Raw genomic sequence first — 19,777 nt, 5'->3', positions numbered from 1 at the left:
TTCTAACAAAAAATCCTGAAAGTCTGGCTGGGTATAAGCTTGGTCTGCTAAATGCTTCTTGGAAAAGACATAATGGGAGAGAGGTTCGTTGGGGAGCTGAACGCGTGAACGGTATTGGTGAATACGGGAACGAGGGACCTGATCTTGACCAAACTGACGTACGAATTTTGATTGGATAGTTGCCCAAGGTTGGGATGAAAGGTTCTGGGTGGAAAACCAGAATGAGCGGGTCCAGCTAAGGATTTCTCAAAAATTTGCACACATTTCGAGTCTGACCAATTTTTAACTAAGGCCATCTTGAGAAAATTCTTTACAAATAATTCCGCGGATGGGTGCGTACTTGGATCATATATGTCGGGAATGATGGAAACTGTACCAGAAGTAACGTTATTATTGATATTGTTGTCTGAAGTGGAATTCATGGTGAGGGGTATAAAAGATGCTTGTCTACGAGTTATAGGCATATAACAATAAAATGAAATATGAAAATAAACGACTTGCCTTACAAGAATATGAAATGTACACAAAACAGTCTTAACAACGAGAGTTTAAATTCCTTTGGGGGAGCCATAAGACGTATAAAAAAAAAAAAAACATGATTGATTGATTGCCATAGGGATTTAATATATTACTTAAAAGGAGACAAACAGATTCTTAGAAGAAGAATACAAAACGTGGTTTTATTGCATATACGTACATAATGTATGACCGTCACCTAAATGTTAAAAGAGAAATGAATAACATTTAAAGTAAATGAGAGTATGGAGAAGATAATAAATAATATTTCGATTTACACGGGGTTACATATTCTCGTTCTTATGTTAAGACTGCCATATGCATATTTTATTACAATAACGCACAGGGTTCATGTTTGCGTACTTACACTTGGCTGAAGTCCATGATCAGGCACAGTCGATTGACAGCTGAGTTTGCACACCACTAACGCTAAGATTGTATAACGCCACTGTAAACGATGTTGTGCGAATGCGTTAGGTTGAGTTGTGATTGTAATGTGATGATTTTTGTAAGATTTCTAGAGTATATATATTTATTTTCCATACTTTCATTTTCTATTTCGAATTTAAGAAAATAGGATTGTTTATTTTCCTTTGTGAAAGTCTTCCTTGTTTATAATATTTGCTTTTAACTTTCACTATTTTTACCAGGATGTTTTTCGATACTTTATTTAAAATATTTCACTTTTACTTGTTTATTGTTTGGTTTCCCCGAGAGATTAAGAAAATACTTCAGTTTTTAATATCAAAAATAAAAGAATATCTTAATATACTGGGTGCACCATTTATAATGTTCCACCTTTATAACAGAGGAACCAAGAGAGGGAGAGAAGCGAAACTTTGCACAAAGCAACTATAGAAAGGGGGACATCTATCCGTATATTGGGTAACATAACCAGATAAACAGTGTTGCCAACCCAATATAAAGTTATGTTTTTCTAAATGGAGTGACCTACATTTAATTTCATAATTCGAATCAGCAATGAAAATAAAGACGAAACAGATGACACTCACAGATCAGTGTTGCATACTTTTTGAGAAATAACGTTAAACATGTGTCAAATTTGAACGCCTTTTACACACACAAGGAATGAAGTACTAACTATTTGTGCACATTAAATTAAATACCGGAAATAGCTCTTTCAGATGACTTTAAGTTTAGAAGGATCAGTTAAACAGTGTTGCCACGACAGAAGAGAAAAAAATTGAGTTTGGAAATAGTGCAATAACTTGGAAAAGGTCCGTAGTACAGTATGGTTTAAAATTCATAGAGCAAATCAGTATGTCATAAGGAGCATTGTCCCGTTTATTTGAGATCGATAAGTCAAGTACTTACCGAGATATTCGGTACTTTGTAAAAGCTGAGAATTTTGTGCTGTACAGGATGGTAACGCTGTCTCAAAATTTTCTGTTTTCCCTCAGCGTTAGAGAAATCGTGAAGAAATGATTAAAACGAAATAAAACATTAATGAATGGACATACAATGAAATGAAACCCATTTGAGCTCTTGAAGGGACTAATTAAACGTAATGTTGTGGATATAAATGGTTCTTGAGTTAGTAATATCAATTCACATTTCAACAAGATGGTACAAATACGTTTACGAGAGTTACCTAATTGCTACTTTCGTGCGGTGAATATACTTATTCTCGTGCAACTTTAGGGGAGTAATATCAAAACAATTCAATATTATCTATAAATATTACCTACTTCTTGCCATTTCCTTTTTAAACACGAATGAATGAAATAAGTAACAGTTCGTTGCAATTGAAGCAATACAAAGCATGCACAATATCTTTGACTGCATGATAGCTAGTGGGTGTAGCCAATTGGGTGTAACCAAGGAAATCACTCTTTTAAGGGGATCATTCGGAAGCAATGTTCAAAAAATTCTACATACAAGAAGTCATTGTAACTGCTATGCCGATGATCGCTAAGAAAATGGTAAATGTTGCTTTGCGTTGACGCAATCCATATCGGAATGGTCCCCCAAGTCTCTCGCGTTACCCATGAGGTCACGAAGCAAATTTCTTTGTGTAATATACTTAGTACAGATGAACTCTCACTTAGGAACTTAAAATTTTAAAGTCATCGGCCCTGAGTAATTTTTTATTTGTTATTATTTTGCTACCATATTATAAATCTCTGCAAAGGTTAGGTGTAGGAGTTGTAGCCTATATGCACCAATGAAATAGGCATAATTCTGGAAATACATAGTTATATTTACCATAAAATTCGTGTATTTTTTTACATTTTTACTTTGCCGCCAGCTTGTCACACTGCACGGTATTTGTATTTGTCAGCTCATTTATTCAATGTGTAGTTACAATTCATCGAATGAGTTTGAAACGCACTACTACCTTTCATGTGAAGCTCGACATAATGTTTTAAGCACATATTTAGGAATATTTCTTGTGCAGGTTTACTTTTCCCGCAACCACTCGAAATAATTGTTCAAAAATTACGATTCTTTCACAAATTACTTCTTATTGTTACCTAAATGATTTGCGCTGGGCGACATAAAAATATCTCAAATGGCATAGTTAAATTTCAAGGGGACCATCGTAATCAATTGTTGAAAAATTGAAATTCTTCTAGGATTTGCGTGTAAATACGGCGTCCGGATGTATGCATAAAAACTGCAATGCAAAAACCACGAAACAACATGTGCTAGGAGGCCACTAAAAAGCACGAATGCTATCTAACCGAGTCACAGCAGGGCGAAGCTGTGGGGCCCGAGGTCTAGTAAGGAGTGGCGTCAGCGAAGGTTGGTATATGCAAAAATGAGGATACTGAAAACGAGTGGATTTTGGCAATGATATGAGTTTCAATAGTACTTGTCACGGTTTCATACTAGTAGCGTTCCATTTGTAAATATAAAATACAACTTCTGTACACTGTGCACAAAACAGCACTGGTGGAAAATAGTTTCTAATACAACCATCTTTCGTATGCGCTCACTTATTTTATCCGTAGTAAAGTACTTGTAAGGATTGTACACTAGTAACCCTACACTTGTAAACATAAAATACACGTGTATTACTTCCTATTTAATTCTGTCGCTTGCAGAAATTTGTTCTTTATAAATATGTTTTTTCATGCGAAATATTGAATTTTACCTGTAAATCTTTCAAAATTTGGTGCGCTAAAAGTAAACCAGCACCATATTCATTATAAATTCAAAGGTGAATAAATTGAGCGAAATGCAAGTAGTAGCAAGTAGTAAGACTGACATAATGTACTATACACAGGCTCACGCAAAACAATGCGTGATATATTTAACTTATGTAATATAGTTTTGATGGGGTTCACTAATTTTTTTTTTCTTTCTTTCTTTCTTTTTGTTCCTGAACATAAAATATGAGTTAGGATACGTAGATTGGCTTTGGTTAGCTTAGCGAAGTATACATTTGATAAACTTCTTCTATGATACTTCACCAAACGTAAAAATATGTGAATTGTGCATTAATATCACAAAAATCACAGGTTCAAGTTTTCTTTTACATACGCAGCAGCTGGGTCGTAATTAATGAATGTCTTAAAATGTTTTATACGGCTTCATTCTGTTGCGGATTGTGTTAACAAAATATAAAGTTTAGCTTTTTTTGCGATACTTGGTATGGGATTATAATTATTTATTTCATTATTGACGTTCGTTTGCGATCTGCAAATTTTGCAAACATTATTACGAAATTAGACTCATATACTGTTATTTAGCGTGGCACATAGATTGTTATTTGTTATGATACCAATAGTTTCTGACGTTTGTATTTAGTGTTTACCTGTACCCTTACGTACAATGTTATGTCCTAGCAAATGTTCGGAATATTTTTTTGCAATATATTGTACGACAGTCATTTCAAAAGTTCTCCACACTGAAAGATATGGAAGTAAATAATGTATTGTCCAAAATACCTTTACAGGCCTTCAATATAATCTCCATACTTGTTTATGACAGCTTCCCAACGTTTTGGTAAATTCTGTATTCTGGATAGGGCATCTCCATTGTTGAAGTGTCTGATTACTCGGGTTACCTCGCTGAAAGCTTCGTCAATTGAATCAACATGTTTTCCACAGAGTGGTTCTTTCAATTTGGGAAACAGATCAAAGTCTGGTGGGCTCAGATCAGGGCTATATTGGGCAGGGAAGTATTTCCCATCCATACTTGTCGAGTGTTACCCTTGTAGAGCAGTATGTGGTCTTGCATTATCGTTCAAAATGAGGACACCAGCTGCATGTATGTCAGAATTTCTTTCACGAATTTTAGAGCGCAAAACATTTTGCAGAAACAGCTTGTAGTGTCCGCCTGGTACAGACGTCCCCTGTGGCACTCTATTGTAGCCATCTCTCCATACATATCATACGCAAAGATCATAGTGACTTTAACCTTTGATTGTTGGCGGCGGAATTTCTTCGGGCGTGGAAAGTCTGAACTGTTTCATGTCGACGACTGAGACTTCAGTTCTGGTTCAAAATCTCCAGGTTTCATAAATTGCAACAGTCCTTCGTAGAAACTGATCTTCTGTTTGATAACGTTCAAGCAATTCTTCTGCGATTCTTTTGCGACATGCTTTCTGCTCCTTACTCAGATCATGTGGAAGCCATATCATCTTCATCTTCAGCTTCTCAGTAATGATTCTGTAAACTGAAGTGACAGACATTTTCACCTGATATGTAATTTTCTTTCATGTTGTCGTCGATCTTCTCTCAAAATGTCATTCACAATAATCTCAGAGGTATAGTCTGTTGCAGTTGATGGTCTTTCACTTCTTGGGGTGTCCGCAGTACTTACACGACTTCACGGAAACGAGCTGAGCACCGTAATACAGTGCTATGATCCACTACACTATTTCCACAAACGTCTCGCAAAGCATTGTAAAGTTCAGTTGGGTTCTTTCCACATAGAGTTTCGATTTTGATATAGGAACGCTTGTCATAATGTGTAACCTAACCTCAGTCGGGTACACCACTGAATTCCTCACAACACAACTACGCAAGCTAGCAAACACAGAAACAATCGTTAAGCCCAAACTCTAACCCACAACTAACCTAAAAGTGAACTTGATCAAACCACTCAAACGGTCGTGCATGGGCAAGACTTTCGAAATGGCCCTCGTACTTATACCTGTACCCTCTCATTTTGTAACGGTTTGCGTCAACGCAAATCGAAAATAAGTATTTCGGAATTACTTTCACGTGTTGACGTGTTTGTTTTCTACGGACACAATCCCACGTTTGCTTATGCTGAACTCCAAGAATGTATTACATCATAATGACCACGTATCACAGTTTGGTGCTCGTTTCTCGCCCTTATCATCCTGTACGCGCATACACACTGTCGCTGACATGCCTGCTCCATACGGACATAAGCCCGTGTGAGTTTCCAAATTCGTTTTGTTCAAATAGGTGAAATGATAATTTCTAGTGTCCACCATGCAGAGATTTGTACGTATTTTTCCGAGAATCGCTTTTCAGTCATATCATTTTGCAGTATATCATAAATCTGTATTCAATTATTGAGAAGCATTGTACAAAAAGAAAGAAAAAAAATTGTGTGGTTATGCCTTCTTAAAGTTAAGCTGCGAGGGCACGGTGGCTCAGTGGTAGAGCGCTTACCTCTGGTGCGTGGGGTTCCTGATACGATTTCCGGTCCAGTAAGTTCATGGTGGATAACATCGGGTCCTTGGGGTTGTCAAGTCGCTTTCTCTCACATTCTCTTCCCACTGATTCTTCCATCATCAGTCACTTGCCTTGATCATTACCCCTTAGCCTGAATGGTATAAACGTGGAACGTTATACAGAAAGTTATGCTGCGCTAAGGAATACGATGTCGCATATAATTTGCAGAAGAACTATGGAATATTCTTTCACACAGTATGTTCACTATTTTGTTTACAAGCAAACAAACCTTTGCTAACGCGCCTAGTCCCCTATAGGCACCTCAAGTTTGCACTAGTTTCGCCCTGCTCTGTCTGGGTAAATACTTCCTTGCTTTTTTTGAACATCCAGCACAGTTTGATCATGTTTTTTTACACTATACTCGTTTTGAATGGCCATCTAACTCAGGTTGTTTGGTGTTTGTTCCATTATAGCCTTTTTGGCATATATCTACGTGCTATATTTTTACGCATAACGTGTGAGTCCTCATAAGGGAATCGGCACCTATGAATCCATAAATGAAACTCGCTTCTTAAAAAACAATTTGTAAATTATTGGGAGTTAATTTTTGGGAGCTATTGGGAGCAACACTGTTTAACTGATCCTTCTAAACTTGAAGTCATCTCAAAGAGTTCTTTCCAGTATTTAATTTAATGTGCGTAAATAGTTACTACTACATTCCTTGTGTGTGTTAAAGGCGTTTAAATTTGACACATGTGTAACGTTATTTCTCAAAAAGTATGCAACACTGATCTGCGAGTGTCATCTGTTTCGTCTTTGTTTTCATTGTTGATTCGAGTTATGAAATTAAATTTAGGTCATTCCATTTAGAAAAGCATAACTTTATATTGGGTTGGCAACACTGTTCATCTGGTGATGTTACCCAATATATGGTTAGATGTCCCCCTTTCTATAGTTGCTTTGTGCAAAGTTTCGCTTCTCTCCCTCTCTTGGTTCCTCTGTTATAAAGGTGGAACATTATAAATGGTGCACCCGGTATATATATTACACAAATACAATTGATAATAAAAAAACAAAACAAAACAAAAAAAAATGTACAAATACCATAAGAACCAAAAAGAGTATGAAAATTGAAATTACACATATTAATACATACATAATGCACGATAAGTGGTTGTGTGTTGGTTTTATGTTAATTTCAACAATGTACTTTTAGATATAACTTCTATATTCGTATCAATTACTACGGATTTTTTAGAATAACTAAAAATACAAGAGGTGGGATTATTATTATTATTATTATTATTATTATTATTATTATTATTATTATTATTTTACTTTCTAGGATATTTTATATTATCAGTCATTATATCTCATTCTCTTAAATTAAGTATCGTATGATGGTTGCCCCAACACTGAAAGTTGTTTAATTCAGAATATTGACTTCTATTGTGAATCTCTTATTTTTTTAATTTTTTTTCAGATATCTGTGTGAATATACTTACTACACTTCACTGAGCATTGATAACTCCCGTACAATGTTCATTCATGTACCTGAATTAAATAAACCTTACTCTGCTCAACAGTTAGCAATTGGCTTAAAGAAGATCCTGTGTGTTTTAGTGAGGGAAGTTAGAAATCAGCAACGTAACATTGGCAACAACAGAATTGTTGGGCAAGTAATACATTGAGCAAATATTGCAAAGTAATACTTATTGCGTAATATCATATATATACATCTTTCATGTGGCTGTTAAAACAAAACTATGTGATAAAGTGACGTTTGAATTCAGCAGTTACTCAAACGAGTTCGGAAATAGATACCATTTTGTCAGTGTAGTCATCATCAAGTAAACTTCCAGTTGCAGGCTTTTAATACGTGCCTGCTTGTACGTGTGAAAAGCAATTCGAATGATTGTGCAGTAATAGTAAGACTATGTAATAGCTTTATCGTTATCGAGGTTATTATTTGATGTTTCTTAGAAGCGAAGCCTTTCCATTTGATAACACCAAATTTTCGAAAGTTTCCTAGAGTGGAATGGAGATTAATTTTGACATCAGTATTTTTTACCTGCGTCAAATAATTATCCGTTGATGACCTGAAAATGGGAGTCGAATGTGCATTCTTCATATTGATACAGTCAACGTGATAGTATACAAGCATACTCATAGAAATACCGTATTACAGAAAGAAGTATAAACAACCGGTCTTCTAGTAGGGAAAACAGCTAATTTCGAATTCTCATAAAGCTAACCTTTCTTATTAATGTTTCCCAATTTTACTTGAGGATAGAGATCAGGGATTTTTATCTTTCTTTCGTTTTTAGTAACGTACCGTGGGAAAGTCGTTGCCGCTCAGAAACTAGAACTCCCCAGCATCATGATAATCCGAAAAAATATAAAAATAAGAGTGCATTCAGAGCACTTTTTGTTCTTCCTTTCTGTCGTGTACGGACTCAAGGGAAGCTATGGCTTAGTATAAAAGAGTATTTATAGTTCCGTTATCTGCCTTATGTTGAAGTAAGTGTACATTAAGTCCAAAGCGTGGTCTTCGGTGGAAAACAGTTCGAACATGCATGACACCTGAATGATGAAAGTAAATTGTATGATCATTCGAAGTAGTAATATTTCGGTGATCGATTTTAATTTTAGTTTATTTTAACATGTGTTGGTGTAAAGGCAACAGAAAGGATTTTGTATTTTGACCCAGATATTGAGCGTTAGTTCGATATCTGGAAAAACAAGTATTGTGCGTGTTGAAGAAATCTACTTTACTACTAAATAGACTTAAGTAAAGCAGGGTTAAAGTTGGTACATAAAAAAAAAAATCCAAGTAATAGCAATTATCTTCCGATAAGAAGTCTTATATACATGATACTGTTGTAATAATTTAACGGAGTATATAATAATTCGATAATGCAATACTAAGGTAGGTACAGTAGAGCGTCGATTATCCGAACGTCGGTCAACCGAACGACCACTTAACCGAACTGTGTACTCGCTCGCACCTGTTTAGATACTGCCTTGCGATGGTTTGAAGCCCAAGATGAAAGTGACCACTTTCAGATATCTGTAATGAAAAAAGTACGTGACTTAGCTGCTCGTAAGCGTGTAGGCTTGCTTAGACAGACCAAAATAAAGGATTTTTTTAAAACGTTAATTTTGTGTACTGTGTGTATTGTTCATGCAAAATGCGTATGTAATATGTACATATTTTTGTTTAATAAACTGTACCACATACTATATATTCCTACTGAAGTTGCTTTTGTACGTTACTTTGTAATACTTAAAGAGATGCCTGTTTTTATGAATAAATTTACTGTACAGTACTTCTTTTTGGCAAATAAACATGTACAGTTCGATTATCCGAACAAACCAGTTCTCCGAACACCCATGTCCCCCAATTACTTCGGATAATCGACGCTCTACTGTATATATTTTCCAGAATAAAAGTAACTTTTGCAGTTGGCTTCTAAATAACACAATGATTAGCACATCCGCATGTGATACATCAGTCTTCGGATTCGATTCCGAGTGATATATCAGTATATTTAGCCTGTACGACGTGGATATGGAATAAATGATTATAAAGGAGATAAATAATCATAAAGGATTGGTGAAGCAAATGTAATAGGAGGAAAAAAAAGAACCCAAGGAAACTCAGAAAAACATCACAAACACATACAGCCTGTTATCAAACCGGAAATCCTTTCGCTGGGGGCCAAGAAGTGAATCCTCTATCACTGAATGTCCCTTCCCCTTCAGAAAATAAAAAAGCGTCAAGCAAGAGTTGAATAGGAACTGACGTTTAACGGTATTGTTTTATGAACATGAAATGTACATAAGGGGCTTTTATTTGTTAGTTTTGGGATTATTTAAGGAATATCCCACCTTACATTACCTTGTGTTCAGAATATATTTTAAGCACTTGAAATACACAATTTAGTGTAGTTTTCGGTAGCTATCTTAATTTTGTATATAATATTCATGGTGTGGTGTATATCGATAATGGTAGTGTTCATAATTTTGAAGCTTATTGGGAAAGGTGCTAAAAGTCATATAGTCATTATATACTCATTTCTTATTCGTATTAAGAATAATTCACTTGAATTATAAATTAATTAGTACCATTTATCTTTAGTACATGCATGATTAGAGAAAATTAAATTAAATTTGTTAATTACTACATATATTATTTTGTAAAATATATGTAGATTGAAAAGGTGCCTATATCACAACTTGGCAATTAGAGGTTCGAACCCGTTGAGAGCGATTCACATGCCCCGTGAAATTGTAAAGTTGATGTAATAGTATCAAATAGTAATTGTATCAGAAAAGGTGAAGTCTTGTATGTACAAGATCCAATTGAGATCCAATTATAGTGGTTTTAAGCATTAAAGGTAGTTTCTATACCATAATTCCTTTGATGTCATAACTTAACAATGGTGAAATATTGTGATTAGTTATTTGGTATGATGTAAAGATTCAGTCTGCAGTTATCAAACCAATAGTAATAACCTTAAATTAAGATGAAGGAGGTGGAAGCTTCTGATATTTCTGAACAAGTATGTTAGCCAAAGTCAGATATCTGTAAAATACAAATTATATTTTAACCTTTCTTTAAAAAAAATCGTTGCAGTTTTGAATGGACTATAGACATAGGTAATGCTCACGAATATGATGTTCATACTTAATCATATTATATCAGTGTCTGCATGTAGCGTCTTCCTAATATATTCTGTCCAATGAAATAAAAGTCAAGTCATTATTATCTGTTCATAACAAAAGTAATTTTGTGGAGGTTGTTCCACCTAGAGTTGCGTTGGTACATTAAATATTGAAAGAATATACAATACAGTAGCGAAGAGTTCTTGAGAAACTGCTATGCTTCTCGCCGAACACGTGACGAGCGCATTATGCTTGCGCGACTGTGCAGACGCCCATTTGTCCACACCACCTTACCTGGGGAGGGGGTGAAAGTAGTACTGAGTAAATACTGATAATACACGTTAAGCATGGTCGGAGATATGCATCGAGGAAAATTTCGTAGCTTTTAGAGAGGAATAGAATTTCTACCCCCGGACCACCCTTTGAAATCATCACTAGTTGACACAAATCGAAAGATATGAAATAGCAAATCTAATATCTCAATGTGACCTGAGGTATTGCTAACTTCTTTCCAAATATGTATGCTTCATAAGGAATTGAACCAGACAGCACTATACGTGTTAACCTTCCTGCTATAAAAAGAGAACTTGCTTGTTTAAACGAAGCTATAGCAGGTTCTAAGTTGTTAAAAGAAACGAGAGAATCTATTACATATTTCAACATATTGTTTTGATTTTTTAAAAATATGTATATATTTGTATGTGTGTGATACACTTTATCTTGAGAAGTGCATAATCATACTTTATTTTCATTAACATTATTTTCTTTCTGTTTTCACATAATGCTGCACTAAGTTAGATACTTACTCTTAGTAAAAATGAAAAGTGTGTTCACGTTTATTTTTATTTGCAAAATGAGACAATTGAACAGATAAACCAATGTGATATGAATATCATATCCAAGTGGCAATCTGATATAAGACCTTAATGTATTAAAACTGACCTGATATTGGCGCTGCCCTGTTTTAGAACGGAAGACAGCCTGAACAACGACAGAAGAAGGGATTTTCCCGTTTAAAACCAGACAACTTCAAGATCGTCTGCACAATTATAAGGTAGAAGAAAAGAAGCTGTTTTCAGAAATTATAAAAGCCTGCTTAGCTTCTACTGAAAGAATGTCTTGGCATTCGATAATTTTCGTAGGCTACATTTTGTAGTGACAATATTGTTCCGAAAGGGCAATTACAGTTGCAGGTCTGCGTGTGACCGTTATCATTGGTAAGGAACAAATTGGTTCCGTTAATTTTCATTAATTGTTCGTCTAATGTTGAAACTTCGCTGCACCTGAAGCAGAAACTTCGCTGGACCTGAAGCACACACACACACAAACAAAAAAAATTACGTGGAATCCTTATGAAAGTAGAGCTCACTCCCTCAGAGCTGAGAATCATACATGGTGTTGAGCATTTTCCCTCCTTCAGGGAAAGACACCTGGGAATCAAAAAGCAATTTCACATGGGTCAGTGAACCTTGCCCGTTCAATAAACCTTTATTCATACGTGTTTCGTCGAAGTTTACTACTTTGGAAATTCTAAAGCTTAATACCAATAATATCACGTTGTAAGAGAAATTTGCCTTCGGTATATAATTTATGTGAGTGATAACTGCTACTGTAGTTGTAGCAATATATGCAGACATTGGAATAGGAGTATCACGTAGCTACAGTTGTATTTTTAACGTATAAGTTGGCAACATTACTTGCAATCGGGTAGGAAGGAGAAGTTATCTATTGGCCAGGTTCACAAGGGATCATCTCAATTGTATGAGGTGTGGCAATTAAATAACGAGACTGGTGTCATAAATGTGATGTATTGCAAAGAAAGTTACAATTGACTGTTATTACCTTCAATATACTCCCCTTCCCTATCTATTCACCGCTGCATATGTGCCTTCCATTGTTCAAAGCAATGCTGTACGTCATCAGGTGTCACACTGTTCAACAACTCTGCCGTTTTTCGTTTCACCTCTTCCACGGACTGAAAACATATTCCCTTCAATGCACTTTTCACTTTTGGGAGTGGATAAAAGTCACAGGGAGCCAGGTCTGGGGAATACGGAGGATGGTCGAGCACAGGAATACGCTTGGCTGCTAAAAATTGCTTCACAGAAAGGGCATTATGGTCAGGCGCATTGTCCTGGTGGAGGATCCATGCATCGTTCTTCCACAAATCCGGTTCCTTATTCTTTCCCTCGCTTGATTAGGACTTCTTTGTAGTAGGTCTGATTCACCGTTTGACCCTGAGGCACCCATTCAGTCATTATGATACCCCTGATATCGAAAAAAACGATGAGCATTCCCTTCACTTTCTACTTGCTCATTCGTGCTTTTTTCATTCTTGGCGATGTGGGAGTCTTCCAGTGCGTGGATTGACGCTTAGTCTCGGGGTCATACTGGAAAATCCATGTTTTATCACATGTGATGATGACACGTGTTAGCAAGTCTGGTTCAGCTTTGAGTCTTTACATGACGTCACAGCAAATGGTCTTTCGAATGTCTTTTTGTTCCTGAGAGAGGTTTTTCGGGACAATTTTTGCACAAATTTTTGTCATGTTGTCATGGAAAATTTGTCTTACTGTCTCTTTATTAATGTTCGTCATGTCTGCGATCATCCGAACGCTCAGACGTCTGTCTTTCCGCACAAGTTCATTAACTTTTTGAACATTTTCGTCCGTTCTTGAACTCAAAGGGCGGCCGGGTCGTTCATAATCTTCAACCTCCCCCATACCTTCTGAAAATCGTTTTACCATTCGAAAACTCGCGCATGTGACATAGCATTATCACCATACACCTCTTTTAACTTTGCACAACATTCCGTCTGTGTTTTGTTTAATTTCACCAGAAATTTGATGTTAATGCGTTGCTCAACTTTACTGTTCACCATGATTCCGGCACTACTACAGAACACTCTCCTCTTCATGCAAGCCTGCAAAGAAAAGAAAAGCTTTCAGAATCATGAAATAAACAGTGGCTGCTCATGAAAGTTCAAGATCAACAACACATCATTAACTACCTCCCCCTCCCCCACGATCCTGCGTGACAGGAAGTGGGCAGACACGTTATTAAATTGCCGCACCCCGTACATTTCAACATCAAATAGAATAAGACAGTGGAGCTACGTAATGGAAGAATGATCAGCGTGTACAAACGTATTAAAATAACCTGTACACCACAATACAGAATATTTTATCACAGTCTTCCTTTGAAACACATTATATCCTAATCTGCATAGAGTTAAATAAAACGAAGGTGTATCGCAAATTTTTTGTTAAAATCTGAGATATTCAAATGTTTATTATAAATTCAATTAAAAGAAATCTATGATGTGCCCGGGGACGCTTAGTATGATTTCGGTAACCATTTTTTTTTTCTTTCTTCGCCAGCTAGGCAGTAGTAAAAAGCTTCAACTTGGTCCTTTTTCCATAGAAAACTAAGTTGAATAAAAGGTAAAAAGTTATTTGTGAAGCTGAAGCTTTTTGTTACTGTCCAACTTTGGAAATCATACTAGGTATATAATAATTCTTTTAGGATTGCCAGAGCACATTATAGATCAGTGTTAGTTAATCTTAACAAATAGTACCAAATTGTATCTGTGTTAAAGTAAAATATTTTACGTGTTGTTGTAACACATTAAGAGTAAGGTGAATACTCAGCTTTATTTTTCCGTGCCTAAATCAAATTTAAATTCGTGGATGCAATTATACCTTAGAGCAGGGTGCAAAATTTCAAAGTGAGACGCACTCGCCAATCCAAAAATGATGGTCGCCAGTATCTCTCATATACAAATTATTATTAGATGCCCCCCTCCCCCTCCCTCGACGGCCTTTGGTTTGGCAAACAAGGATATTACATCAGGACATAAAATTTCAAACTCAGACAGTTAGATTAAGGATTATCAATTTTGAATTGGACAATGCATATACATGTTAAAAAATATCTTACCTTAAGACTTCACTTCACTTTCTATGTTCGTTGTGAAGACTTCACATTCCGTGTTTTCTCTTACTCAGTGACAATTACACAGCTACACACAAATAAATAAATATAAGTTCTGTGCTCCGGACTCTAGGGTATGGATTCGATGTATTTTGTTACGCCGAATCCAAATTTCGAAACCCTAGGACAATTGACCGTATCAGTTTTTGTTTTAGGGGCAAAAAAAATTATTTCCTCCCTATCCAAAATCGCTCAAATTTTTCGTCCATAAAACAAAATTGACAGGGTCAGTCGTCCTGGGGTTTCGAAATTTGGATTCGACGTAACAATGTACATCGAATCCATACACTGGAGTTGGGTGCACAGAACTTTTATTTATTTATTTATTTGTGTGTGTCGCTGTGTTATTTTCGTGCGAAACAGAAACGATGCAGCCCTGTGAGTTTAGGCCGAAACCATTCGTACTGAACACTGGTCGCTAGCTCTAAATTTCTAGTCGCCAATGGCGACCGGAAATTTTGTGCCCTGCCTTAGAGTCTTCCTTAAGTATATTAAAGACTTCATAGTAACGAACAGTTGTATTTAAAAGCAATTACTGTGTCATTTCGTGGAGAAGTTATGGCACGAAACAAGATAGAGTACAGAATCCTGCGAGGTTTACAGATCTTCTAGGTAAATATCATATTAAATTATCATCGAGTTAAAAATTCTTGGTGATGGATTAAGTAATTAAACTGTTCCTATTTCCTGTGCACTTTCTCAAATTCGATTATGTACAGTTTGCAGGTAGTTTGTGCATGTGCTTCTTAATTAATTTTTGTAATTAGAAACAGTTCTTTTTTAACGAATTATTAGTGGGGGTGAAGTAAAAATATCCACAGTGAAAATGAAGGTTGTTGGAAGAGCAAAAGAACGTCACATTAACATGATTTAGCGATACTACCTGATAGGTAATGATGGTTAATGATCATGTGGTACATCTTAGAATTATGAAGATTTCACCATCGGCACATTGGGATAAAAGAATGGGTATAAATATTTGTAGCTTATTTTCCTTATTCCTCCCATTATTCTCGACATTCATTAAATTACATACTGTTTGATTGAAACAATGAAAAAAAGTAATTCGTATATCCAGGAAATCTATTTCTCGCCAATCCAGCTTTTTTCGATAGTTCTGTGAGATTGTCCTCTGTTATAACGACTTTTTAAAAAAGCAAGAGTACTAACTATGCATCGTTAATTGCAATAGGTGTATGAAAGTTGCTGTGAACATTTAAAGGTGCCTTACGTACCATGTTAAACTTAGGCTATAGAATCTTATTTATGAGTGTGGATTTCCAGGGTGTAAATTTCAAATATGAACCTATTTCTGTAAAAAGTATTTTAACACTAGTGTTTTAGTATTAATATTCTGTCTGTTTTTTGAGTATTTATTTACTTAAGGCTATTTATGTTAATTCAGTTTTTTTTGTAATAGTATCTTATGAATAGCATTTCATCATTTCAAAATCCATTGTCTCTGTAAAGATAAGATAAAAGTCGTTACAATGAGTTATTTATTATTTGATAACAATATTCAATTTAAATAAAATTTGTCCATGCTGTTGAAAAATGCTTTCTTTTCTTCTTATTTTAATCCTCAAAATTGACTTTTGTGTAAAATTATTGCGCTATGATGTATCGTGTTCTTCCATATTAAGACGTCAGGCAACTAGTGTATAAGTTTAACCTAGTTTTTGCGTATGTTCTTAAATCATACTACATATATACGAAATCATATTGCTTGCACCAATTCCAGCAATGAGCTGACCCTAGGTGCATACTGTGTCTAACGTTTGGTCACGATATCCTCTTTGGTGTTTGTTTGAAGCACAATGAAATACGTTTTTAACGTGATCCCAAAATATTACTTTTCGTCCTGTTGCAAGTCTCCGCATAATACAGAGAAAATTATATCATTTAGAAGCCCGTGGAACTATAAAATGGTCACGTTAGAGTAAAGTCCACTAAACTGAAGTCCACCAATCAGCATAAATCATTTCTGGAGTGTTGAAGCTATTTGTTGTTTTCTGTTTTTGTAAGACTAAGAAATTCTGTTGTCAGTACGGAGATCAAAATACTTCAATCAATTTGTGTTGTCTTTTATTTTAATTACCTTAAAATGTAATTTGTGAATGTTTTGCTGCTGTGTAATGTTCTTAATTTTAAGTTATTTCTAATTTAGCGGGAAAATATATATGAAAGACTAAAATTGGTGTGAAATACTAAAATTTTCTTTTTTATAAATTTATGTATGAACCAGATTCGAATTTTTAAAAAGGAACTTTATAGTTTAGGGAAATTAATTTACTAATGGATGTGTCTGGCAAGTTGCTTAACAAGTATTTAGATAAATGTATATGTGTAATGATAAGTATGTACACACTACTGGACATTAAAAACACAACACGAGGAAGGAAAAAAAAAATAGTTTCTGTTGCAGAAAGAGTTTAAGTGTGCAGTCTGTAACAGCGCCGCGAGAGAATAGCAAACAAGTTCAGAGCCAGTAGCGCGTGGGTCCACTGTGGGTTAGGTATAGAGAAGAGCTTGGATGTTCTCCTGGGTATGACAAATCATGTATTTGTGACACTTCGCAGTTCAACTGTAGCTGGGAGAGACGTCTCTAGTGTGCGAGCAAATATACGATTATAAACCAGACGTGTTTAAATGGCGAGAGATCAAGTGAACGCGCCGGTCAAGGAAACAGAGAAATATCATGCCGATCATCCTGGAATGTGGTTGCGTGTAAGACGTGCAGGAAAGTGTTCACAGAGGGGTCCAGTACCTTATCGATGTACCATGGGTTAGTCAAAACGAATTAGAAACAAATTGGTGCGGAATCCAATGGCTTCTGTGCCAGAATATCCGTTGTCGGACTGAGTGGCGAAGTAGAATACAAATATCACCCGACCTATTGCTACAGTGTTGTCAGGTACGGATTGTGATGTTGCAGACAGAAGCGTGATTTGTCCTTAAAAAGGTTTCGTGCCGGACACGCTATGTTGTGCAGTCAAAGAAAACCGTAGCAGTGGTCATCGTGCAAATATGCAGACATCCCACGTGATGATGTCGAACTATTAGCTGCCGTATAACCCCGAATTTCATTTCTTGTCTTCGAAATGGCGCTCTGATCCGCCATAGAATGTGCACAATAAGTATGTTCTCTCGGTTATTGTCAGTGATTTTATTCGTAAGTTTATAAAAAGTCTTTTTTTTTTTTTTTTTTTTTGTTCTAATCATTTGCAAAACTTTCTCTTTGAACCCATCGGATCCCATGTCAAGCTATTAGTCTACGTCTCAGATAGCCACGGTGCTGAGCGGGACGCTAAATTCGAAACCATCCAGCCAACAGCTTCCCGTTTTGAGGTGTAGTTTTTCATGTATTGTAGTAGAATGTTTTTTTCTTGTAAAAGACGAATTGAGGCTATACAATAAGAATTTAAATTCGGAAATGGTATTTGGCAATAATAGTAACAACTATAAAGTTTGAAGGATTAAAATATTAATATTTATGTACCAATCTATGAAAAAAAAAAATGTTAAATCACATATCCAAAGGGGCAGCAATGATGCTGAAGACTGGTGGGGAATCCAATTCCAGTGAAAGAAGTAATATATTAAGTAAAAATGCATGATGCTAATTATTTTTAAGGGTTAGTTTTAAGTGAATTATATCCCTTTTATTTCACTATTTTGTTTATTTTATCTTGTAATAATTGTTATACACTATATTGGAAAAGGTTGTTCAACCAGTTGTAAAGTTCTATTGTTTGATAATGATGTGAGTTAATTGTTACTTGTTTGGTGACTTAAACTGGACTTTAAAATGGAACGTTGCAGCAGATTAGTATTTGAATTGTATTTGTTCGTGTAAATAAATACTACTGTTTTAATACCAAATATATATGTGATTTTGATTTTCTTATTTGAAAAAATGTAGAATGAAGATAACGCCTAGTTTGAAGTAGACTGACATGGGACATTCTTTAACATCCATGGATTCATGAAACGAAGTCTCAGTGACACGTGCTTCAGATGCATTCAACTAGTAGACCAGAATTCCTTGTCCTGTTGTTGCAAGAAATTGAATTATAAAGTCAGTAGCGAAACAGAATTCCAAAAACTCGATAGGCCCAAGAGAAACTAATAATTTAATTTTAAAAATAAAAGCTTCATTTACGCTGACAGAACCTTTATTACAAAAACTCTTTCACTAACATAATAATTGCGGCGTACTTAACATACCATTAAAAGTTTTTTTTTTTTTTTTTTTTTTTTTTTTTTTTTTTTTTTTTTAATTGAAGCAACAGAAGATGCGATCCAAAACAATTTGAAGGTATTATTTACACATTTAGGTAGTATCACTGGGCCAAGACGAGAAACTGAGTCCTGAGTCACCGAACCCTAGAACCAAGATCTCCGAATTCAAGTTAGAGTACTACTTTTGCGTTACCCAACACGTGAATATGCTTAGAATTTTATTTCGTAATGTTTTTAACAAACGGAACACTATATGATTTCCTGACACGTGTAATTGTTATAATACAAAACATAATGATTGTTTTTATTTTATTTTAAATGGTGTTTCAAAGTCAGGTGACTACATTTATCAAGTCAGCTGAAAACATACAGTTGGCTTTTAAAGGTCAGGTTTTACAAGAAACACGGATGGAATCCAAAAGATAAATTTATTTAATTATGAATATCCGTGAAAATTATGTGGAATTACTAAAACATGCTCTGATTGTTCAGAAGCTGAAATCATTTTACTGATTTACGATTCTTCATTCTTTCTTTTCAGTACCAAACGGAAAGATCGCGAGATATTTTTTGTACTTATTGTGTGACTTAAAATATAAATTGTTTAACTAATATATTTAAATTAATTAAAGTTGAGTGTGCGGGCAGATGTCAATGAAATGAAATGTATAATTTAACATCCGATGATTGTGTCCTTTAGTCTAAAATAAACAGGTTATTATAAAATAATTGATGCGATG

General features: G+C 35.3%; 1 protein-coding gene across 2 annotated transcripts in view; it reads left to right on the top strand.

Annotated features, from left to right (window-relative positions):
* Positions 1 to 18,681, top strand: part of LOC145676836 (pyroglutamyl-peptidase 1) — a 40,926-nt gene extending 22,245 nt beyond the window's left edge. For both annotated transcript variants that reach the window (XM_081747633.1, XM_081747626.1), the window contains exon 4: positions 7,618 to 18,681. In XM_081747633.1, the coding sequence (XP_081603759.1) occupies positions 7,618 to 7,825 (208 nt within the window). In that variant the 3' untranslated portion in view covers positions 7,826 to 18,681. The remainder of the gene's footprint in view (positions 1 to 7,617) is intronic.
* The last annotated feature ends 1,096 nt before the right edge of the window (positions 18,682 to 19,777 follow it).

The sequence above is a fragment of the Thermobia domestica genome, chromosome 2 (genome assembly GCF_964235325.1).
Source record: "Thermobia domestica chromosome 2, izTheDome1.hap1.1, whole genome shotgun sequence".
Lineage (NCBI taxonomy): Eukaryota > Metazoa > Arthropoda > Insecta > Zygentoma > Lepismatidae > Thermobia > Thermobia domestica.
This window is presented reverse-complemented; position numbering and strand designations above follow the sequence as displayed.